The sequence below is a fragment of the Marmota monax genome, unplaced genomic scaffold, assembly GCF_021218885.2.
Source record: "Marmota monax isolate L192 unplaced genomic scaffold, Marmota_monax_Labrador192_F-V1.1 WCK01_AAM20220418_F8-fsc00069, whole genome shotgun sequence".
In the NCBI taxonomy this organism is placed as follows: Eukaryota; Metazoa; Chordata; class Mammalia; order Rodentia; family Sciuridae; genus Marmota; species Marmota monax.
This window is the reverse complement of record NW_026695243.1, coordinates 3,915,860-3,940,842: the sequence shown is the minus strand read 5'-3', so window position 1 is coordinate 3,940,842 and position 24,983 is coordinate 3,915,860. Positions and strand designations below refer to the sequence as shown.

Here is a 24,983-nt window from a genome sequence, read left to right as displayed (position 1 = left end):
GCTTCCAAATACACACACACACACACACACACACACACCCAGACACAATCACACAATCACACAACGCAAATTTGATAAAATGTTAATAACTGGTGAATTCTATAAAACTGGAATTCATTCAACCATACTTGCAAATTTTCAAATTATAAAAAAAATAAATGCTGTCTGCTACAAGCTGTGTAATTCCCTTCTAGCCCTGGTGCCACAGTTTGGATCTGTCATGTCCCACAAAGGCACAAGTAGATATTAAGGCTTGGTCACCAGGGAGGAGGTGCTATTGGGAGGTGGTGGAGTCTATAGAAGGTGGGGCTTAGTGGGAGGTCTGTGTGTGTGTGTGTTTGAGGGGTGCTCCGTCTCTTGCACCCCCGGTCCTGTTTTTTATTTTGAGACAGGGTCTCACTTAGTTGCTGAGGCTGGTCTTGAACATGTGATCCTCCTGCCTCAGCCTCCTGAGGCGCTGAGGTTTCAGGCGTGTGCTACCCTGCCTGGCTCTAGTGGGCAGGACAGGCTCTCGGTCACTGGGAGCAGGCCCTAGCGGGGGCTTGTGCACTGTAACCTTTGCCTTCATCTCTCCTTCCTGGTGATCAGGTGATGGTTTCACTCCCCCAAGCCCTCCCCACAGGATGCCGGCCTCTCCACAGGCCCAAAGGGGCCAGTTGATCATGGACTGAAGCCTCCACCACAGTGAGACAAAGTAACTGTCTCAGGTGTTTGTTATAGGGACAGAAAGTGTTCTAACACTACTTGTTTGCTGAGATTTTTCTCCTGGGTGGGTACTGAGCTTTATCAAGGGCTTTTTCTGCATTTGTGGAGAGGATGGCATGATTCTCTCCTTTCATTGGTTAAGATGAATGACATTGGCCTTTGTTGGTTGACTAGTATTAAACCACCTTTATTCTGTTATAAATCCAACTGGATCCTAATTATTCAGTTTCACTCTTTTTTTCTGGTTATTTTGCATCCATCTTCCTGAGTGTCATTGGTCTGTATTTTTCTTTTCTTTCATTCTTTTTTTTTTTTTGTGGTGCTAGGGATGAATCCAGGGCTCCTGCCCGCTAGGCGGACACTATTGTTGAGCCACATCCCAGCCCCATCTACAATTTTTCCTTCTTGTTCTGTCCTTGTCTGGTTGGGGTATCAAGGCCGTGCTGGCCTCACAGAATCAGGAAGGGAGTATTCCATTTTCCTATTTTTAGAAGCTTGTTATCTCTTCCTTGAAAGGTTTGTAAGAGTTGCCTGTAAATCCATGCAGGCTTTGTATGTATGGATGTGTAAAATCCAACAAATACGCAGAATACAAGTACCTAGAGTGTAAGGTCCTAATGAGCTGTCGGGAATAAACCACCCACAGGTCAACAGGAACCCTCCCTCTGGGTCAAGACATGAGAACTCACTGGCACCGGGGGACCCCCTACAAGACAGCTTCCAGTCACAACCTCTCCTCCCCTCACCGGGTAGCAATTATCCCAGCTTTTGTAACATTCTCTTCTTGCTTTTTAAAAAATTTTTACTAATTGATTATGCAGCCCTTACAGAATAGTTTAACACAGGCTGTTTTCAATCTTAGGTAAACGGAATGGTACAGTTTGTAACTTGTTGGGCTTATTTCAGTCTAGAGGAGAGGCACCTTGTTCTTTATGTGGCTACACTTTGCTCCTTTTCAGGGTTGTGTACATTCAGTAGCATGGACAGACCACTATTCATTTATTCAATTCATCAACATCCTGGTTTTTCTAGTTTTGCAATAATACGAACAATGCCCCTAGCCCATACTTCTAGTGCACTCGAGCACATTCCTACCTGGTATATGCTTAAGGGTGGGATTTCTGAGTCATAAATATGTTTATTTTCCTTTTTAATTTAATTTATTTTTTTCAAAACAGGCATGCCAATATACACACCCAGCAGAAGTATCTGATAGTTTGTTTAATCAATCAATCAATTAATTAAATAATTAAATTTTATTTGTTGATGGGCTTTTATTTTATTCATTTATTTATATGTGGTGCTGAGAATCGAACCCAATGCCTCCTACATGCTAGGCGAGCGCTCTACCACTGAGCTACAATCCCAGCAACTTAGTTATTTTTTGAGTCAGGGATTTAACTCAGGGCACATTACCACTGAACTAAGTCCCATCCTTTTTATTTTGAGGCAGGGTCTTCTCATTAAGTTGCTAAGCACCTCGATAAGTGGCTGAGGCTGGCCTGGAACTTGTGATCCTCCTGGCTCAGCCTCCTGAGTTGCTGGGATTATAGGCATGTGCATATGTGACACCACACCTGGCTTGGTAGTTTCCATCATTCCATATCTTTGCTATCACTTAACTATTGTCAGACATTTACATTTTTGACAATCTGGTATGTAGTCATAGTTCACTGTTGTATGCTAATGAGGTAGAGTACCTTTTCAAATGTTTATTAATTATTTGAACTTTCTCTACTACAAAGTGCCTGTTCAGTTCATGTTGTTTTATTTCTGTCCATTAGGCAGCTTTCATTACTTTGAGAAAATCAACTTAAAAAGAAAAACTGGTTCGATATCCAGTTATCATGAGTTTTGGAGGTTTCAGTCCACACTTTTGGGCCTGTGGAAGGAGGCAGTTCAGCATGGTGGGAAGAGCATGAATGGCCAAATGCTAACCTCACAGTGGACGGGAAGCAAGGAAAGGAAGAGGAAGGAGTTGTGATCCTACTATCTCCTTCGAGAGCACATCCCCCATGACCTAACTGCCTCCCACTAGGCTCCACCTCCCAGTAGCGCCAGCTGGAGACCAAGCCTCTAACACATGGGATTTGGGGGCATTTAAGATCCAAACTGTAGCATGGCTCATTTTATGTATTCAAGAAACATGTTCGACTGGGTGCAGTAGTGCATGCCTGTAATCCCAGCAGCCCAAAAAGCTGAGGAGGATTCACAGGCTCCAAGCCAGCCTCAGCAACTTAGTGAGGCCCTAAGCAACTCAGTGAGACCCTGTCTCTAAATAAAATAAAAAAAGGGCTGGGGATGTGGCTCAGTGGTAAAGCACCCCTGGGTTCGATCTCCAGTTATCGAAAAACAGTGTTCTTTATCTGTTTATTGTATAAATATCTTTTTCCACTTCATAACTTGACTTTTCTGCTATTTTTAATATATTTTTTAGTTGTAGATGAACACAACACCTTTTTTTAAGTTTATTTTTATGTGGTGCTGAGGATTAAACCCAGTGCCTCACACATGCTAGGCGAGTGCTCTGTCACTGAGCCACATCCCCAAGCCCTTCTGCTATTTTTCTTTAAGGAAAATTTTTGTTGCTCAATTTGTTTAAACATTTATAGAACTGTTCAGGCTTTCTATTTCTACTTGAATTAATATTGACAAGATATATATATATATATATATATATATATATGAATTTGCCCATATTGTAAACATTTTCAGATTTATTGGCATAAAACTACTCATATTAGTGTCTTCTTATTGGAACTCTGCTGCTATCTTGCTTTTTGGGTTCCTGATGTTATTTGTATCCTCTCTTTTATTCTTTCTTTGGATTTATTACGTTGGAATTTTCTCCTAATTTTCCACTCCCCGCCCCCACTCGGTTGGAGGTTGAAACCAGAGGCACTCTACCACTGAGCTACATCCCCAGTCCTTTTTTACTTTTTAAATCTTGAAGTAGTTGCACTAAGACTGGCCTTGAACTTGTGATCCTCCTGCCTCAGCTTCAGGAGTAGCTGGGATTACAGGTGTGTGCCACCACACCTGGCCCGGAAGGAGAATTTAACACTCAGTGTGAATTGATTTCTAACTCAATTTCTTGTGATCAGTAAACCTCGTCTGTTGTCTGGCATGCGGGCAGATGCCTTAGTCCAGGAGGATGAGGCAGAAGGATCCCAAGTCTGATCAGCTGGGGATGCAGCTCAGTGGTACAGCCTTGGCTAGCAAGCACGAGTCCTGGGTTCCATCCCCAGTACCACATACACAATCACACACACTCACACACACAAAGTTGGCAGCCAGCCTTAGCAACTTAATGAGACCCTGAGTCAAAAATAAAAAAGGGTTGCATATGTAAACTAGATAGTACCGAGAACAAGGAAGGAGATGAAAACACCCTGCCTAGGGGATTCTGATTTGCACTTATGACCCTAACTTCTGAAGTCCTTTGGAGGTCTAGGGCTGCGATTTCCCACTTCAGCTGACTGTCACTCATGGTGGCACGCCTGCACAGTGGTCTTGGTGAATTATTATTTCCCTGACTTTAATCTGCTTCTCCCTGAGAGGCTTCACACCTATTTCTTTCTTTTTTTTTTTTTTTTTTTTCTTTTTGGAACTGGACATTGAACTCAGAGGCACTTTACCACTGAGCTACATCCCCAGCTCTTTCTACTTTTTCTTTTGAGACAGGGTCTCGCTAAATTGCCAAAGCCCCAAACTTGCAATCCTCCTGCCTCAGCCTCCCGAGTTGCTGAGATTACAGGTGTGGGCCCCGGCGCTGGCTTCACACCTGCTCCGCTGTGCACCAGAAGCACTTCTAACCAGGGAGCCCTACCGTTCTGCCTTTAGGCCGAGACTCAGCATCGCTATCCTGAAAATATCTGCTATTAGAGGGATACGTGTGAAGCCATTGCTTTTGGGAGTGGGAAACACTGAGCATGGGCAGGTCCAATCTACACTATCCACGCCCGCTCTGAGGACAGGCCTGATCTCGCTCTTGCTTCCTGCTTACCTCCTCATCCTGCCTGGATTCCTGCCTGACATTTGTTCTCTCATTTTTATTTTTGCAGGGAAAGATGACTTTGGAGATTTTCCCAATCTCATACGAGTCCAGCAAAGCACTAAAAGTTCTATTTTCCTCAGGGGTGGATTAATGTGCAGAACTGTTCTGCAGCGGGGAGAGGAGGTCCCAGGCCAGCTAGGCCAGACGTTGGAAGCTGAAATCCCAGGAGAGGTATATTTTTCCCACGAAGGAAACAAGGCTCAAAGAGGCAGAGTGACTTACCCAAGGCCACACAACTAGGACTAGGCAGGGCTAGGACTGCACCCTCCTGTGGGCTACAACCTAGGCTCCTCCTGCTTTCTCTCCGCCGGCACTGCCTCCGGAGACCTGTCTGGGCTTCGGGGTGTCCAGGGGGCCTTACCTGGTGTAGGGGGATGACGAGGAAGGCCCCCCCGCCAGCACACTCAGTGACAACTGCAATGAAGTGGGGGTTCACAGCACAGAAGTGATTGTCGTGAACGCTGCGGGTGATGGGCACCGAGTCGTAGCAGTTCTCCTTGCTGGCTGGTTTGCCAAAGACATGGCGGAACTTGGAGCTCCGGTACTGGGGGTGCCATGACATCTGCAAGAGATAAAGGGGACAAAAGGCATGAGGCACGGTGCCCTGGCGATAGGACGCGTGGAGAGTCCACCCTGAGAATACCTAAGAGGGACATCCAGCAGCGCTCGGTTCTAGCTAGACAGTGACCTGTTAGGAAGAGGCCACGTGGGCAAGCCCTGACTGTGGTTGAGGGTGCATATCCGGTGAGATAGGGTGGGATGGTGAACCGTCATCACTGATCTGATTGCTGATCACGGGGTTAAGGCTTCCATTTCTTTAAGTGTGAACACAAACAGGCAGAGAGGCCCCAGAGAACTCGCTACCCCATCGTCCAGCTCAACTAACTGACTCCAGTTCCAGCTCTTACCCACTGGATGGGCGACTTAACCTCTGCAGTCTCAGTCTTCCTGTCTGTATAATGGGGTAACCAAAGCATCGGTCTCAGGTCTTGTCATGAGGACTCAATTAGTGACCTATTTAGGTCCCGTGGCACATGGCAGATCCTTGACAGCAGCAGTTTACTACCACTTCAAGTCGAGCGTCCCTTAGGCAGAGTGCTTGAGAACCCAAGGTTCTGGAATATGTGTGTGTCCATAATGAGATATCTTGGGGAGGGGACCCAACTCTAAACACGAAATCCTGTGGTTTCATGTACACCTTATACACAAAGCCTGAAGGCAATTTCACACAATAGCTTTAGTGGGCCTGTGTTTTAACTCCAACGTGTCACATGGAATTTTCCAATGGTGGCATCGTGTTGGTGCTCAAAGTGTCTCAGATTTTGGAGCATTCACGACTTTGGGTTTTGGTACCATTATCCGGGCATCTTGAGCTCCTCTGCCCTTGTCCAGCCTGCATTTGCTCACTCCGTATTTACTGAGCAATCACTGCGTCTGGGCCCTGTGCTGGGCCTGGGGAGGGGGACGGTGGGGGCCTTGCAGGAAGCAGGCCAGAGCCCAGCCTTTCCAGCAGCCAAGAGTCCTGGGGGTGAGGCCGATGGGGGGGATCTGGGCCACTGGGACCAAGTGTGCTGTAACCGGCTTGTAATGGCAGGCCAGGAGGACTTCCCAGAGGAAGTGACATTGGCCATGGAGGCAGGACAAGGGAGAGCTGGGGGAGGTGTCCCAGGCAGATGGAAGAGCCTGAGGCAAAGGTCTTGTGACAGCATCACACTTGGGAAGGTGGGGGAACTACCTGTGATTTAGCAAGATGAAGATATTCAAGGAAAAGTCTCTCTCTCTCTCTCTCTCTCTCTCTCTCTCACACACACACACACACTGGGCCACAGCTCTCCTGAAGCTCAGCCACCTCCCTGCAGTGAGAAGCCACAGTATCTGAGTGCTTATCATGTCCCAGGCACCCTTCCAAGTGCTTCCCATGATTGAGCACAACTGGGTGCCACCCGGCTTCCCAGATGCAGGCAGGAGGCAGGGAAGTAGGTCACCCAGCTAGGAAATGGTGCGGCCGCCCAGTGCCGGTGCCTCCCCAGGTTCCCACAGTGGACTGGGACCCCACAGCATCTGTCTCACGCCAGCCCCTAAGGGGACCTGTCACGACCATTCCATTCGCAGCCCCACTTTACCGAGAAGGAAGATAAGCAGCAGGAAGCTAAGTGGTCCCTCTGGAAAGGGAACTGGAGCTGGTGGCCTTGATGGGTGAAGCCAGCTGGTGGCAGACCAGTGCAAACCCGAACGCCCTTCTGCCCGGCCAGCCCTCATCTCTCCTGCCAAGGTTCCCCCAGACCTGCCTCCAGGGGGGACCACGGCAGACGTGGGGGGCGAGGAGGCTCCAGCAAGGCCTGCCTTTCCCCCTGTCTGCGGGTGCTATGTACAAACCCTCCGTGTGGCACCTGTGCTCCAAGTCCCCCTCACCAGCCCTCAGCTCTGGTGGGGAGGTGCCTGGAGCCTGCAGGCTTCAGTGACTCAGCGATTCAGAGAGCAGGAGTCCCGCTTCCCTACAGGCAGGCACTTGTCCCCAGTGAGGGCTGTGGCGGCCCCTGGCCTGGGGTGGGCCCATCACAGCCACAGCTGCCTTCTCAGGAGGGGCACAGAGCAGGGGCGGTGTCTTTTCTGCTGCTGCCACCTCTGCGTGCCCAGCTGGCCTGGGGCCAGGGGATTAGGCTCCTGGGACTGCGGATTCCACGCTCCAAAAAGAATTTCGTCATCTCCGGGTCCAACCTGGCATTGAGCTTATTTCTGAACACCTGGCTGTGTCATGACGGCTCTGGCCTGTCCCATACTTTACGACTCTCCGTGGTTGTCCCCACGTGACGATGGGAGAACTGAGGTGCAGGGGATGGAAATCAGGCTGGTTTGAGCCACGTGCTCCTCTGACACCGTGTGTTGGTGGCGGTGGGTGTGTGTGAGGGACAGGAGGGGACAGGTTTTCCTGCCTGTTCCCAAAGGCGCCTCTTCCCCACCCAGGCCTGACATTACTGCAGGACAAGGGTTAGTGACAGGATGGCGGAAACTAACCCACACTGGGTGTGGCACAAACCAGCAGAGCAGATTATTCATTAGCCGCCAGTTCAGGGCCTCGGGCGGCGAGAATGAAATCACCTGATTTGGTCTTTGAACTTGTGGGCTGGGTAGGAATCTGGAACTGCCGGCTACCATTGTCCCTTGGTCAATTTGCGGTGGCACTTCTAATATCTGAAGTACCCCCCCACCCTTCAGCTTTGACGGTGTAGGCCCCAAAGAATCTCCCTGCGAGCGCCTCCTGGGAGGTTCTGAGCCCCACTGTTAGGTCACAGGCCAGGTAATAGAGGGGGGTTAGAACCATGTTACCCCGAGGCTTCAAAAAAAAAAAAAAAGTTGGGCCGTCCCTTATGCAAAGCACTGGAGAACCCAAGTGTTTCAGATTTGGGATTTTCTCAGCTTCTGGAATATGTGTGGGTCCACAATGAAATATCTTGGGGAGGGGACCCAACTCTAAACACGAAATCCTGTGGTTTCATGTACACCTTATGCACAAAGCCTGGAGGTAATTTCATACAAAAGGAAAGAGTTTACCGTTAGCAAGACCGTAGACCTCGGCCTGAGAGAGGTCGGCAGAGACCATGAATTAATAGAGTGAACGCCTGATTACACAGGCCCCTCACCTTGTCTCGGTCGTTGGCTGAATATCACCCCTCCTAGAGTCATCCTGATCCTGACCTTCACCCCAAACTTGATGGCAAATCTCCTTCCCCCCAAACTCGATGGCGACGCTCCTCTCTCACTCCTCCAGAATTCTGAACAGAGCTGGGTGGTGTGGCACACGCCTCTAATCCCAGCGATTCGGGAGGCTGAGACAGGAGGATCGCAAATTCAAGGCCAGCCTTAGTTTTGCTTAAAAAACCTTAGCAATGTAGTGAGACCCTGTCTGAAAAAGGAAAGGCTGGGATGTAGCTCAGTGGTAAAGTGCCTTGGGCTCAGTCCCCAGCACCAAAAATGAAAATAGGATTCAGAAAGGGGCTCTGACTACTCAGACGTGGGCAAGGTGGCCGGCTCGGGTTGCCCGCCCTTGGGAGTCAAGGCTGTCCTGCTGGGCGCCCAGGCCTCTGCCTCCCCCAGCTTCTCACGGAGCCTTCCTGTCTCCCCAGCAGAACGGACGCCCGTCTCGGCTGCCTCTCCTGGGTGAGGGCTTCATCCACAGTGGTCTCTGCCAACCTGGGGCCAGGCTCTGGTGTCAACCATAAATCCTGGGCACAGAGTGTCTTTATTTTGGCCACCCAGAGGCCAGTAACAGGTCTAAAGTGACACAGTAAAACCAGGGAGCTAGAAACAAGGGTCCCAGTCCACAGGGCTAGTCTCCCTCCTTCCTTCAAAGTGAACAAGGAGGCCGACCCTGTCCCTGTCACCTGGGGTTGTGGAGGGTTCCTGGAGCACAGAACATTGCAGGACGACAGAGACGAGTTGGTCACTCCACCACATGTAACCACCCTGTTACGTCCCCAAGAGCCCTGACTTTGAAAGCCTTGCCAATGAAAGAGAAAGTTCTAGAATTGGTTTCCTAGCTGGGCGTGGTGGCCCACGTCTGCAATCCCTTTACTTGGGAGGTTGGGGCAGGAGGGTCACAAGTTCAAAGCCAGCCTGTGAAACTTAGTGAGACCCTGTCCTAAAATAAAAAGGGCTGGGATGTGGTGGAGGGCTGGCCTCGCATGCACCAAGCCCTGAGTCCAACCCCAGCCTGTGAAACAAGACAAAACGGAAACCGACATCCTGAACCACAGATCAGAGCATTCCAAACCCTAAATGCGCAAGCAGGTTCGCACAGGGTGGATCCAATCATCAAGCCTCCAGGGTCCTCATTCTGTGTCACGCCCTAGGCTGGGGGCAGGTCTGGAGGGTCAGATGATCAATTCTGTCACTGCTGTCCACCTGTTGACCCCTCTCGGGGAAATGGCCAAGTGCAGGGAGAGAGGGGATGGTGGGACCTGGAGGACTGGGGCCTTGGGTGGTTTGCCAGATTTGCACATCAGAATCATTTAAACGGCAACGCTGGCTGTGGGGCCAGACCCAGCACTCCTGCAGCTTCCGGGGGATCCCAAGTGCATTAGGCTAAAGGAACATAAACTTCTAATGGAGCGATGAGGTGGCTCTTAAGGGGGGTCCCCCTGGGGCATCATCACGGGGCCACCCCTTGCCGCAGTCTGGCTGGGCACAAATCACGAGCCACTGAAGCAGGAAGAAACTTTATTTTTAAACTGCAGGAAAACACTTCACACAGCTCCCGGGGAATCCTCCCGAACGCACCAGGAGGCTTGTCCAGGAACCCCCAGCCGGAAATATCTCTCCCGGAAATCCCTCCTCCTGCACTTCCCCAACCAATGGGAACTCTCGGGGAATCCCCGGAAATCCCCATGAGAACTCCAAAATAGTGCGAGAACTCAAAAGTTGCGGCAGAGGCGGATAGTAATGCCTGGCCTGTCAATCAATACTGTTGGCAAAATGCCAGGGGCCATACAGACTCGGCCGTGGCTCTCAGCAACCCCTTAGAAGTCCCCACAGCCCGGGCGGGGCGGGACCCTCCTGGGGCCCTGACCCCTCTGGGGTCATCTCTGAGCTGCAGTGTAATGGGTGGGTTGGGCTGGGAACACCTGAACCCAACGGCCAACCTTAGCATCACTGGAAGAGGTGAGCTCACGGGATGTGCCCCAGAGGGCGAAGCCCCACTGATGAAGTCTCTGCTGTGACCACACACACAGGACGCAGAGAAACGGCTCTAAGCACAAGGATGCGGTCGGCCAACTCAGGAAATCCCACCCATCGGGCTGGGCCGTAGCTCAGGGATAGGGGTTGCCCTGCCTGTGCAAGCCCTGGGTTCCAGCACCAGCATCAAAAAAAATAATAATAATAAATAAATCCTTTCCATCAAATTCTGGTTAATAACATTACTTCAAAATGGGCCAAAGAGCTAAGCCTATAAAACTCTTAAAAACAGGGCAAAAGCTTGGTGACGGACTGGGGTATGCTCAGAGGCTGGGCGTTTGCCGGGCATGTGCCAAGCCCTGCGCTGGACCCTCGGCACTGGAAGAACAGAAGCTTCAGGACACTGGATTCGGCAGTCATCTCCTAGATAGGACACTTAGGCACAGGCAGCATACAACAGCAGAAGCAGACAAATTGGACTTCGTGTGAATTAGAAACTTCTGTGCATCAAGGATGTTATAAAAGGGTAAATTAGCATCCGATAGAATGGGAGGAAATATCTGCAAATAATGTTGTTTTTTTTTTTCCTTTTTCTTTTTTGGTATTGGGGATTGAACCCGGGGGTATTTAACCACAGAGCCACATCCCCAGCCCCTTTTTATTTTTTATTTAGAGACAGGGTCTTGCTGAGTTGCTGAAGGCCTCACTAAGTTACTGAGGCTGGCTTCAAACCTGCCATCCTCCTGCCTCAGCCTCCTGAGCCGCTGGGATTACAGGCGTGCGCCACCACCCCTGGCCTGCAAATGGCATTTCTGGTAAGGTATTAATATGCAGACTAGACACAGCACTCCTAACACTCAACAACAAAAACCCAACAATCTGAAAAGGGCAAAGGACTGGAAGAGATATTTCTCCAGAGAAGATGCACTAATGACCACTAAGCATGAAATAAGCTCAAGGTCACTAATCATCAGAGAGAAGCAAATCAAAACACAATGAGATGTGGCCACTCACACCCATTAGGACAGCTGCTGTCAAAAAAGCACAAAGTCACGTGCATATCTTTGATGAAGATGTGGAGAAACTGGAACCCTTGGGCACTGTTGGTGGGAACCTGAAACAGCAGAGCCACTGTGGGAAGTAGGCTGCTGGTTCCTCAAAACAACTAAGAATAACATTACCATAGGAGGCAGCAATTCCCCTTCTGGGTGGTTTTTTTTTTTTTTTAAGTCCTGGGGATTGAACCCAGGGGTGCTTTACCACCCCACCCTTTTAATTCTTTGAGACAGGATCTCACTAAGTTATTGAGGCTGGCCTCAAACTTGTGATTCTCCTCCCTCAGCCTCCTGACTCGCTAATATTACAGGCCTGCAACACCATGCCCCACAGAAAGAAGGGTTTTGAAGAGCTGTCAGTATACCCTGTTCATAATAGAATTATTGTACTACCTAAAAAGAGGAAACCAACAGGTGTCCATCAAGGGGTGAAAGGGTAATTAAGCAAGAGCTAGTACAGACATACAGTGGAATATTAATCAGCTGTGAAAAGGAAGGAAATTCCACAACATGCCACAAGATGGACAGACCCTGAGGACATCATGTCAAGTGCAATAAACCAGTCACAAAAAGACCAGCACTACCGAATCCCACTTCCATGAGGTAGTCAAAGTCACAGGGACAGACAGTGGAGTGGTGGCCGGGGTACTGGGGGCGGGGGTGAATGGAGTTATGGCTAAATGGTTCAGAGCTTCTGTTTTACAAGATGGGAAAATTCTGGAGGGTGGTGGTGACAGCTGCACAACGTGAATGTCCCTGATGTCACTGAGCTGCACGCTCGGAATGGCCAACGTGATGTGAGGCAGATGTCACCACAGCAACAGGTGTTTTAAAGATATGGGTCCCTCAACAGATCCTGATGATCCTGTGGACACTGATGATCCTAAGGAACTGTCCCCTCCCGGGTGGGACAGCAGCACAAGGCTCTCTTAGTCAGCAGCCGGCCTCTCCGAGGTCCTGGGTGCCTGGCTCAGGGAGCGCGTGGCAGGCACACGGTGTGGCCGGGGATGGTCCCTCTGATCTTGTGTGTGTGTCTCTGTGGAAAAGACTGAAGCAAGGAAGAGGCAGGGACCCCAAGGTGGCCCGGGCGCCACAGCCTGACTGCAAGGGTTTGCACACTGGCTCCAGCCTGCTCCGCCCAACACAGAAGGTTCTAGACACACGTGCCCTCCAAAGTGAAAACTAATTAAAATTACACAAGAGGCTGACTGCAGCAACTTGATCACATCAGCCACGTTTCCCAGCACCCAGCAGCCCCATGTGGTCACGGGGTACAGCATGAATACGGTCCTCACTGCAGCAAGTTCTGCTGGACAGCACCGCTGGGTCACTTCCTGTCTCTGCGACATTCGGTGAGTTACTTGATGCCTGTTTCCTTACCAGGAACCTCAGGTATGGTGATAAACTACAGAGAACGAACGCCACTTTTATCACTCACAAGTGTTAAGAAGGTTCCACGTGTGAACTCAACCCTCACAGAAGCCCCACAAATACGATACCATTCCATTTTTTTTACAGATGAGGAAACTAGGGCACAGAGAGGTTAAGGAGCTTGCCCACCATCACACAACTGGAACGTGAAGGTGAGCGGTTCAGAGTCAGGACCCCACTTTCCCATAGGCTGTCCTAAAGATTAAGCAAGGGAGGGAGGCTTGGCGCATACTTAGTGCTCAACATGTTAGCTAGCAAGGCTGTTTGTGGTCCTAGTGGTTACAGGACGCTCAGATTGGATTTAGGACATGACCGGTACAGTTATGTGCTGGTGGCCCAACATTTTGGGGGTCAGAGTAAAAAAATCCCAAGTCAGAAAGTGCAAAGTGGTTCACCCCACGTGGCCCCCAGGGCTTGCTACTGGGTGAGGGACAGACCCCTGTGGGTCAAGAACTTAGAGGGCCAAGCTAGGCACACCGTGGTGCGCACCTGTAATCCCAGCAGCCCAGGAGGCTGAGGCAGGAGGATCTTGAGTTCAAAGCCAGCCTTAGTAACTCAGCGAGACCCTTATCAGACCCTGTCTCAAAATAAAAAATAAAAAAATAAAAAGGACTGGGGATGTGGCTCAGTGGCTAAGCACCCCAGGTCCAATCCCCAGTACCAAAAAAAGAGGAATTCAGAGGGCCAGGCTGCTCTGTGTGCCTTGGTCCTGGTGGATGAGGACCAGGGGGTGAGGGGTGGGAAGCCCTCTGGCTTCTCCTACAGCACAGCCCAGGCAGGGGCCAGGCACAGCTGCCCAAGACCCTGACTGCCTCAAACGTCACAGTGCAGGCAGAGCCATCTGCGGCCAGCAAAGGACAAGAGTCCGGTCTCCAGGCCTCACAGGCCTCTGCCCAACTCCCGCTCCCCCACCCGCCCCCCTGGTCCAGCCCAGGCCTCCTGCAGGCCACAGGAAGCACAGATGCGGCATCCAGGCAGAGGCTCTTTCTCCCTGATGAGATTAGGCCTCCTCCTGACATCTGACACTGTCCAGGGCCAGCAGCCGGGGCTGGCACCTCCGGGACGGTCTGCTCCCCCGCCAGCTGGCCCCTGCCCCCTACCTCCCCTCAGGCAGGGGTCTGAGTGGCTGCTCTTTCTCCCCCACTGTCCCCAGGCCTCCTATCTTGTCCTTTGCCCAGGTTCAGAATAAAGCTCTGGACCTGGGTTGGAGGCCTAGCCGCCCCCACCTCCCGTCTGCGTCTCCTCACACCCGCCAGCGTCAGGCTTCCCAGGCACCATCTTTGCCCTGCTCCTTCCCTGCCTGGAACCACGCAGGGCAAGTCCTTGGTTGGCACTTAGCTGGGCTCCGCCGCTGCCCCTTCCTCCACCCACCTCCAGGGGGCCTCTCCAGCCTAGAAGGCCCCACCCTCAGATTCAGGGATGTGGCCCAGGGCAGGAGAGCGAAGCCCTGGGTTCGAGTCCTGCACCCCCCATTGGTCCCCGCAGCTGAGCACGTGCATCTTAAAAGGAGTCCTGATGTCTACACCCCGGGGGGGGGGTCTGCAAGGGTCAATGAGATTAGGGGGGCAAAACACCTCGTATGCCTGAGCCCTCCGTGGAAGGACGCTCCCCTCCCCCTTCCTTCTCTGCTCCTGGGTTTCGTCTTTGTCCTCCACCTGCCCACCCAGCCAGAGGACAGTCTGCCCCAATGGTCCCCCCTCGTTCCTGGGAACCCGGAGGCAGCCAGCTTGCCTCCCGGCTGGAGCTCTCTCTCACACCACCCCCTCTCCTAGACCCTCCCCTGGGCACTGAAAACCAGGGGCTGGAGCTGTCCTCACAGCAAGCCAGCCGGGCAGCTTGAAGTGTCCTAATTCTGGCACCAATTTGCTCTGTGACTTGGGCACATTTCACACCCTCTCTGGTTTTCCATCCATACGTGGGCCATACCCCTGCCCACCTGTTAGGATGAAGATGTGCTGGGGGCTCTGCAGCCTGCAGGTGCCAGACACTCCCGAGACCCCTGGAGCGGCAGAGCTGTCCGCCTGTCAGCTGTTCCTGTCCTTGGAGGGATGGTCCCCTTGCTGTCTGGACCTTCTGCAGACACAGCACAGAACTTCTTCCTGTTTATTCCCCAAATGAAGCTCTGACCAAAACTCCAGGTTTATTGCCCCACAAGCTCCTTATCTGGGAGTTTCGAGCAACAAGGGTCACGGATGGCGGGTGGCAGGGGGTTCCCAGGACTCCAGCAGGAAGCTGAAAACCTGGAGGCTGCACTTCCTGCTCGCGGTCCACTCCCTGGTACAGAATGCCCAGAGCTGTCTTTGAACAGGGAGGGGCACTGAGGCCCAGAGAGGGAGCAGCGGGCAGGGCCAAGGCCCTCGAAACCCCAGCCTGGGGAGACCACTGGCCACAGCCCTGTGGACCCACCATCTGCCTGTTTCAGGGACTGTCAGCCCAGAGTCAGTCCCACCGGGCTCACCGGAGCCCCCTGAGTCTGGCACCATGGTGGGCACCGTGGGGCAGAGACAAGGACAACCCAGACAGGGTCACTTTAAGGGTCTTCAGTGCACAGACAGGTCAGTGGGGAGCCAGCAAGCTCCGTGCAGGGCGAACAGGGCGAGCCACCCAGAGCTGAGCTGCAGCAGGGGAGGGAAGCTGGGTCTGAGGGTCCTTCTGGGAGGGCGCGTTTGAGGAAGCCTGAGCCCAGTCGTGCAGCCCGGGCGTCTGGCCATCCGCGGTGTGCAGAGATGGCCCGGGGCTTGCAGTGCGTGGGGTGAGGGTGGGAAGTGGTGTCAGGGCCAGGGCCGGGAGCCACCGCTGGACAGGGGCTGGGCGAGGGCTCTAATGCCAGCCGAGGAGTTGACACTTGAGACAACTGAGGTCATCAGAGTTGGTAACTGGGGCATAACGTGGTCGGCACTGAAATGAGTTCAGCCCTTGCCATTAACAAGCCTGGGAAGGATTCTCTCTCTTGGGCTTGGGGCTGGGATCAAGGAGGAGATTACAGTGGGTTTTGTTTTGTGCCTGGCTCTGATTGGCTAGAGGTGCTCTGGAGCAGAGTGAGGAGGAGGAAGAGGACTCCGAAGGCTTCCTTGGTTGGCCTCTGGAGGGAAGGCGTGTGCCTGCCCATTACTGGAGTCCCCAGACAGGAGGACCCAGGGCCTGCAGGCTCCTGCAGATGCCGGGCAACACCCACCTCCCAGCCCAGCCCAGCCCACACAGGAGGATGATGGGAAATTCTCTTCTGCTTCTTTCACCTGCTTATTACCATGGAGATAAATGCCGCTGCTCAACTTAATCAATTCCCTGGGGAGGGGCTGCGGCAGCTGGTAGGAAGGAGGGGAGGAAGGAACTCCTCCGGTCGCCAGCCTTCCCAGCCCCCCCAAATCTCTTGCTCAGGCTGAGCCTGCAGGCCAGGGAGGGCAACGGCCCACGAGGATTCTCCTAAAATTGTAAGTGCCGGACACCAGGGCTTATGAGGATGAGAAGAGCACAGGAGAGGTGTCTGTGGCCCTGTCTGCTGGGACAGAGCCAGCTTCTCATTATACGTCTGCTAACGCTTCACAGCATCGGGTAACACCAGAGACCCGGGGATGGCTGATTACCACCTGGCTCATCAGACCCCACCCTCCAGCTTCTGATTCAGCAGGTCGGGGCGGGGCCTGAGCATCTGGATTTCTAGCAAGTTCCCAGGTGCCCACCAAGCAGCAGGTACCAGGACCACATCCCGAGAGCCACTGCTGTCCAGCCCTGCGTCTGATTAGCAAAGTCCCTCCTGTTCACGGCTCAGTTTACCCCTCACGACACCCCATTTCACAGATGCAGCTCCAGACCTCATCTCAGAGTAGCGCAGTCACTTTTCTGAGGTTGTGCATCCTGTAATCAGCTGGGGCCCACAGTCCAGACTCCAGATGCTCAGGAACACACAACCACCTGCTGACTCGGGAGCTCTCAGGCTGATTCTCGGCTCGCTGTCTTTCAAATATTCCCCTCCATAGCTAAACGGCCTGCTCACAGCCTGCACTCAAGAACTGGGTGTCCAGTCCTCCTCCCCGGGGGCTCTGCAGCCCCTCCAGCCACAGCTGGGCATCCCCCGGGTGGACAGTAGGCAGGTGCCTAAGACCTGCGCTGCAGAGGCAGAGAGATCTGGCTACGGATCCAGACTCGCCTGGAGGTCTGGGCTCTGCCTCTCAGCCGCGGTTGTGATGCACCAAGGACCTCACAGAGCCTCAGCCCTGCCATGTAGCAAATTCTCAATAAATGGTAGCAAGCAGTGGGTCCCAGGCCAATGAAGGATCTGGGTGTCTTTTTATTCACTTTTTATGGCCCTGGGAATTGAACGCAGGGTCTCACACATGCTAGGCAAGCACTTTTACCACTGAACTACTACATCTCCGGCTCTATTTATTTTGAGACAGGGTCTATACTAAGTTGCCCAGGCTGGCCTCACACTTGCGATCCTCCTGCCTTAGCTTCCTGAGTAGCTGGGGTTACAGGTGTGCGCCACTGGGTCCGACTCTGAGTATTTTATTTCATTTTGGTACCAGGGATTTAACCCAGGGGTGCTTAACCACTAAGCCACATCACCCACCCTTTTCTATATTTTATTTAGAGATGGGGCCCCTGATTGCTTACTCCCCCACCTGAGTACTCTGGGGAGATGAGGAGCCTGCCCCTGAGGACACGCCTGGGTGACCTTCCCCCAGGCCCAGGCAGAGGGGTGGCCCTTCCCACCGACTTCCCTCTGGGTGAAGGAAGGGGTTCAGCTCCAGTCACCTCCACCCCAACTTACTGTGTGACCCTGCACACGTCAGCACCCCTTTCGGGACCCCCTACCCCCAAGCAATAGAATGGGAGTGAGTATCCTGCCTGTGCCCCTCCTCCTGTGGCTGCAGGGACCACGCAGGCCAAAATGCTGGTTTGATTTATGACAGAGTATGTCATAAATCCCCTAGTTGGGAGGCCCCCCTGCTGGGCTCCAACCAGTAACCTGCACACACCTGCCGAGACCTTGGGTTTTCTCATCTGCACACCAGGGGATGGTGACAGTGAATGAGTTAACACCTTCGAGCGCTGGAACCCTGCCCGGCACAGGGTAAGCTCCAACTGCATACCTGTTAAATAACAAAACTCAAAACAAGGACATAACGGTGACTTCTCCTGGGTACCCACGGTGAGCTGGGCCTGCCTGAAACTCCTCACTGTGCGCCCAGGTTGCAGGAACATTGAGCAAAATGACCGTGGGCTCTGAGCAGGGCTTAGACTGCAGCAGGGTCTATGGTCAATTATTTCCCATCAAAGCGGCTAAAGATTGGGGGTGGGGGTCATCCACTCCCAGAGGCACCAACTCCCCCTTAACTAGAGGAAAACAGAGAAAGCCCGTGCCCACCTCCAGCGATCAGTGCTGACCCCACTGCTGAAGCCCAATTCTTACTGAATCTAATTTTCTCTCAGACTCTCTTATCCTCTCTCTCAAACTCTTACCTGGGAGCAAAAACCAGATACAATATCACGGAGTTGCCCAGGGTCAAGGACCCAGGTGGGCACCTTGCCCCCGTTTTTATACCTTTCTATCTTAACAGAGTTTGGGCTAGTGATGGGAACTCACCCCTTTTGGGGAAGAAGGGCCCAAGTGCTGAACTGCTTCCCCTTCCGATCTCCCCACTGCCTCATCTCTCAGCTTCTGCCCCGTAACAGCCTTTTGCACACTGACCCTGACCTTGGGTTCCGGGCATGGCTCTGCCCGAGGATGGGGTATTTCTCGTGGGACTCAGTTTCCCTCTCCTCCCCGTCTGGCTGCCTTCCCACAGTGCGCCAAGCTATGCCCACCTCATCCAGATCCCAGAGCACACTCAAGCCCTCTGGGCTGAGGACCACTCAGCAGAGCCGGTTCCCAAAAGGACAGCAGCTGCCACCCTTCAGAACAGTAGCTCTCCAGCCCCCGAGAGGCGGTGGAGTGAGCGTGCCCAGGACAGAACCAGGGACAAGACCCAGGTCTCCAGCCTGGGCGTCCGGGGGCCTCTGAGACCCGGAACACAGTTTCCTTTCATCCTGTGCCTGGATACGGTACCAAATATTTTGCTCCTTATCTGTGTTGCTGTAAGAGTGGAAGCTTGTTTGTGGAGGGCCAAATTCCAAGGGTGGCCAGGAGAAGAAGAAAGGCCTTGGAACTGTGAGGTTGGGGCCCTCCCCAGGTTCAGGCCTTAGAAAGGTGAACCACTTCCCCAGAGGGTGGCTTGGGCTGGAAAGGTGGGGCTCTGGAGGGTCAGGAGAGAGGGCAGACCCCAGGTCTCTTCCTCTGCTTCACAGTCCTCCGCTGGACACGGGGAGAAAGGCGAAGCCCTACCCCAGCAGAACCGAGCTGGGCCACCCTCAAAGAAGAAACCAGGAGCCGAGAGCAGGGAGCTCTGACTGAACGCTTCTGATCATTTGCTCCTTCCAAAGGGAAAATGAATCGGGCTTGCCTGCCCCCGCCCCCACAATATTCCATATTATCTACCAGCGACGCCATCAGTAGTCTCAAGACACAAGTGAGACCTCACCATTATCCAGAGGACTGTCAACCTGTATGTCAAAGAGCGTCCCCCCAACCCCCCCCCCAAAAGCGAAATCTCGGGCTGGCTTCTCATCAGACCTTTCTCCGGTCTGGTGGCCAGTGAAGACCAGGGTCCACTCTCGAGTATGCCTGTCCTCAGGTGCCACACGATCGGGACGACCAACCCACAGGTTTTCAGCAGGAATCTTTCAGAAACCCTCGTCCACTTTGTGAGGGATAGTGAGGAGTGGTCAGTTAATCTGTGGGTCCAACCTGGGTCAGTTAGTCTGGATTCACCTGGATGAATTAACCCAGGATGGGGGCAGGGAGTCCTTGTCACCTTCCTCTCTCCCCAGAGACTTCTGGACCACATGAGATATGGCTGCCTGACACCTTCACAGGGACAGTGACAGTCAGTGTGTCCACACCTGACCAACCTGAGACACGGAGTTCTTTCCTTGTTTGTGGGGGTCACATGGTGCCTGCCCCCTAGACAGCATACCTCACCCTGGGAGCCCCGGGAATAGACAGTGGGAATGTTCAAGCTGCAATAGATGGGAGACACCCACCCGTCTACCTGTCACTTCACAGGAAGGGCAAGGACCCCAGAACGGTGCTACTTGTCCACGGTCACCTGGCTGGGCAATGCTGGGCTGGGCGCAGTGGTGCATTTTGTAATCCCAGCAACTTGGAAGGCTGAGGCAGGAGGATGGCAGAGTTCAAAGCCAGCCTCAGCAACTCAGTGAGGCCCTCAGCAACTCAGTGAGGCAGGGGACATGGGATGTGGCCCAGTGGTTAAATGCCCCTGGATTCAATCTCTGGTACAAACAAAAAAAACAAACAAAAAGCCCATTCTGGATGCAAAAGCAGGCAGCCCCCTGGGCCCTGGCCGGCTCTGTGCCTCTCCCTCTGGCTCTCTGAGGAGCCTCTGCTTCCTCATCTGCAAAATGGGGACTAGTCAAACCCAGCTCTTGGGCTGCCGCTTGTCTGTCCTCAGTTCCCAGTGACATCTGAGGGGTGGGAAGTGACCCTTCCTTATACTCTGCAGGGTTCTGCTTGGGGGCCTGAGATCTGGGTGGTCAGTGGACCCTACAGGACTTAGCACCCCTGTAGTTTAGGGGTCCCGGGGTGCCCACTCAGGCTTGTGAAGGGCACTGCGGACCAGCCAGGATCCAGGGGTTGCCCCGTGGCCTTTTCACCTTATACCCAAACCCGGCCCATCACTAACCCTATCCTCCGGCTCTCTCAGCCCGTCCACCTAGCTCCACCCCCACGGCTGGGACCACTGCGTCTTATTTGGTCACTGGGTCTTAGTCATCAAGCCTCTTGCCCCAGATCTTTTCAAAATATGAAAATCTGAGCAAACCACTTCCTGGCCAGGGCTCTACTTCTCCAGCCTGGCCTGTTGCCAGGGATCTGAGCTACAGACACATGATGCTTTTAATTCCTCAAAGGTCCCCTTCCCCCAGCCCCAGGGCCTTTGCACAGGCTATTTATTCTATCAAATGCCCCATCCCCCAGCCTCACCTGCTCACTCCCTACTCATCCTTCAGAGCTCAGCTCAACACTTCCTTCATCAGCGCAGCCTTCTCTTCTGACCCTGGGCTAAGCATCTACTTTGCGATCTTCACTCCCTCTCTGCCCCAGGGTTTGTAGGACTAGACAATTCCTATCCAAGTCCCCTCTGGCCTGTGAGCCCGTGAAGGCAGCGTCTGCTTTGCTCTGCTCTGTACCCCTAGCACTGGGGCGTGCACTTCACATGCAGAAAGTGATCAATACACGAACAAAGGTCCTATTCAAAAAGCCAAATTGAAAAATAGCGTTTTGGGGATTGAATGAATGGGCCGGTTGGGGCAAGGTTCCAGGATGGATGTGTGGGGTGGATCCCTGTGGCCTTCCTCCAGGGTGGGCCAGAGGCCAAGCCACTCCTGGGACTGCTCAGAACAGAGGCTGGTGAGAGCCTATGAGCCCTGGGCTCCTTCCTGCCTGATGTTATCTCCCGCCCTCCTCAGGCTCCTGCACCTGCCACTTGCCCTCCAGGCCACCAGAGCATATCTGAACTGGAACGGCCTCCTCTGCCGTGTGAGCATCTCTTTTTCCAAGGGCCGAAAGTCAAGCATTTGGTGTGTGTGGGGGGGAGCTCGGGGTGAGGTGGGATGAGGAAGAAGAGGTGGAATCTAGTGAGAACAGGTTCAAATCCCAGCCTGGCCTCTTGCGGGCTGTGTAGCCCTTTGAAAGTCACTTAACCTCTCTGGGCCCCTGCTTTCACACTTGTAAAAAGAGAACAAGAATCTCTAACTAGGAGGCTGCTGTGAGGATAAAGTGTGGGAATCCACCTCAGCGTCTAGGTGGGGCCTACCACGTGTCATGTGATTCCAAAACACAGTTTTTCCATCTTGGCATTTCTGAAAACTGGGATGTGACTTAAAATTCGCTCTTTTTTCCTGCTTAATGGATTATAAAATAATGGATGGAACCCAACCTTCAATGAACGGTGGCGGCTGCTTAGTCTCTTTACTTCCTCTGCAGAGACCAGAGGCTCAGGCCCCTGCCCATGCTGGTGCCCACCTGGGTCTGCCCAGTCCAACTCCAGCAGGACACCTGCCTTCTTGCTCTTATGGATGCCGAGGGCCCGGGCGTTCTGCTGACGACGCTCTGGATGCAGCCCACCTAAACCCGGACCTTGTTGTGAGAAGAGCCCTGGACCCAGCCCGAGACCCCAGAGACCTCTCCTCCAGGGGGCTCCTTCATCAAGCCACTCGGGCTCTGCTCCCAGTGTTCTGAGGATGCCATCCGGGGCTCGCCCAGGTCCTCCCACCTCCTTCACCTCCAGCCTGGCGATGTCAGGCCAGGCCTGCCCGAGCACCACGCCACCTGCCCTTCAGCTGGCTGTGACCTATGCTGCGCGTATACATCGTGCCCAATTCTCCATCAGGGCTGTGGCTCAGCGGCAGAGCACTGGCCTGGCATGTGTGAGGCCCTGGGTTCGATTCTGGGTACCGCATACCAATCAATGAATAAAATAAGGGTTCATCAACATCTAAAAATAAATAAATAAGAAATACGACGTCTACTGTGTCTAAAATTCCAAAACATAGACAGGACTGAGGAAAACACCTGCGGATAACCAGCTTGATACCGGAACATTTTTTTTTCTATATTCACATGTGCATAATAAGTATATTTTTTTCCCATATTTGAACCCAAACAGGCTCATGACACACATTCTTCTCTTTTACTGCCTTTTCCAGTTAACCGGACACCTGGGACCTCTCTTTAGGTCCCCTATGACCCGTGTTCCCTCCCTCCACCTGACCTGACCCCACAGCCCCCTTCAGGCGGGTCTTGGAGGCAGGGCAGGGCCTGGACGGTGTCATGGACACTGCCCCCCATCCCTAGCAGATCTGTGATCTGTCACTGGATCTCAACCTGGTCCCTTCAAGCAAGGCCACACCCTGGCTCAGAAATACTCTGGAGCTTAAGATTTAAGAGCTTAAATCAAAGGTTGTGATGTCAGAGGCGGGTGTCTGTCCCTGTACGTTTGGCTGTAGGCCTTTCACAACAGATCAGAAGTTCTCCCGCCCCAGATGCTGGCCTGGTATTTCCCTCCCCCCATCCTCAAGGGCTTCAGAAATCACGACAATGAACAGGTGCCTGGCATTTTACAGCTCATAAAAATGCTTCCATGCCCTTTATCCAGGTTTAAGCCCTACGACAACCCGATCAGTTAGGCAGAGCAGGTATGCATTATCCCCACTTTACAGAGGAAGAGACTGAAGGTCAGGGAGGTGGAGTGATTTACCCAATGTCTGTCCATGTTTTCCTCCCCTCCATACGGTCTGACTACAAATCCCACAAACAACCCCAGGCATCGCATTCTGCAGGGACCCTTCCTGGACCCCTGGCCCCAGGCTAAATGTTTCCCTGCGGTGACTACAGCTCCCCAGTGAGCCCTTGAGGGCTGGGGACAGGTCCGGCTTACCTACACCCACCCTCCGGAGCAGAGAGAAACCTCGATGTGGGTCACTGGGTAAAGATCATGATCGTCAGTAAGGCCGGAAGTATTCTCCCCTTTACCATGTTACAGATGAGGACACCAAGGCCTAAAGAAGGGGCAGGACTTGCCAAGGGAGCAGGCTGGTGGCAGGGCGGGGTCTCCTTCCTTAGCAGGCTGGGTCCTTTTGTTCCGCTGGGTCCCTTCTGGTCTGCAATTTTGGACTCCAAACCTCTGCTTGAGGTTCATTTCTGTCTCCTCTTGCACTGGCCGGGCCCTACCTGGTGCAGCCAGGTGTGGTGGAAGGAGGTTGGCAGGAGGCTCTGTCTGCGGCGGGCTCAGTCCCCCAGCCAGGACACCTGGGGCAGCCTCAGGAACAGCCACAGGAGCTGACCGTCTGCTGAGCGCCGCCCTGGGCCACACCCAGGCAAAGCTCTCACATCTCACTCTGGCCTGTGGCTGCCACCATTATGATGCCACTGTGCAGGGAGGCAGGGGAGACTGGCCCAGGGCCACTAGGGCTGAGCTGCATCCCTGGCACAGGCAGCCCCAGGAGTTGGCTGGCTCAGAAGCCAGAAATAAATGCACAGTCAGAGTACAGGAGACATCTCCCAGGGGCCAGTGGCCTTGGCAAAGGCCCAGACACTCCCTCCCCTTCACCTGGCCACCTCCCAGGGCTGGCTGAGGGCTAAGACTCTGGGGCTCAGGGAATCCAGGCTGCCCTGCAGTCCCCAGCACTCCCTGTGGGCTGGAGGCCAGGATGGACGCAGCCGTCACTCAGTCTTGAACAAGGGCTCAGCTCCTAATTTCTTCTTATGGGATTTGACTAGGTGACAGGTACTGGACAAGGCCCTGCCTTCCACGGGCCTCACCTTCCCTTCCTGGGGAATCATGCTGGGAGTGGGACGGGGGGAGGTGACCTTCTGGGGTTCGCCTCCAGTCAATAAAGCACAGCGTTGGAAATCCTGGACACTAGGGGCAGATGACATGGGTGCAACAATGAGCCCCTGGACAGGCCACCCAGCCGGGGGACTCATCTGTAAAATGGGGACAATAGTAGAAAAAAGACTGAAAGTAAACACTTTCAGTGTTTATATTGTCTGGAATGAGAAAAGATCTGGGAAATTTATTTTGTCTGTTTTCTTATCCTTTTCTAAAAAGTCTCCATTATCATGAAGGATTGATAGTCGGAAAAAAACAAATGTACTTTCTTTATAAGTTAACTTTATTGAGATACAATTTATATACAACATAATACACCCGTTTAAAGAGGGAAGAGTAATAAATAATAGTATATTCCCTGTGCGTTGCATGGGGATGGTGGGTTAAAATCTGAAGACTTCTTGGAGCAGAAGTGTTAACAGGAATTTAAGGAGCCCTGAGCCAGCCTGCTGTCCCCTCTTCCTCCCCAGCCCACCTTGGCCCCCCAGCTGCTCCCCTAGGACAGATGCAGCAGATCCCCTGTCCCCAGGATCACGACCCAAGCCCACGCTCACCACTCTGGGCTGGACTATGCCCACAGCCTCTCTCTGCATCCTGCCTCCGTTCATTAGG

At 53.1% G+C, this 24,983-nt stretch overlaps 1 protein-coding gene across 2 annotated transcripts in view; it reads right to left on the bottom strand.

Annotated features, from left to right (window-relative positions):
• The window catches only part of Coro2a (coronin 2A), a 61,820-nt gene that overhangs the window by 32,120 nt on the left and 4,717 nt on the right, over positions 1-24,983 (bottom strand). Inside the window, exons 1-2 of one of the 2 annotated variants that reach the window (XM_046457258.2) lie at positions 14,858-15,105; positions 5,124-5,324 (exon numbers count right to left, since the gene is read on the bottom strand). In XM_046457258.2, the coding sequence (XP_046313214.1) occupies positions 5,124-5,324 (201 nt within the window). In that variant the 5' untranslated portion in view covers positions 14,858-15,105. Of the gene's footprint in view, positions 1-5,123; positions 5,325-14,857; positions 15,106-24,983 lie in introns of those variants that run through there. The other variant, XM_046457257.2, reaches the window with a different exon arrangement.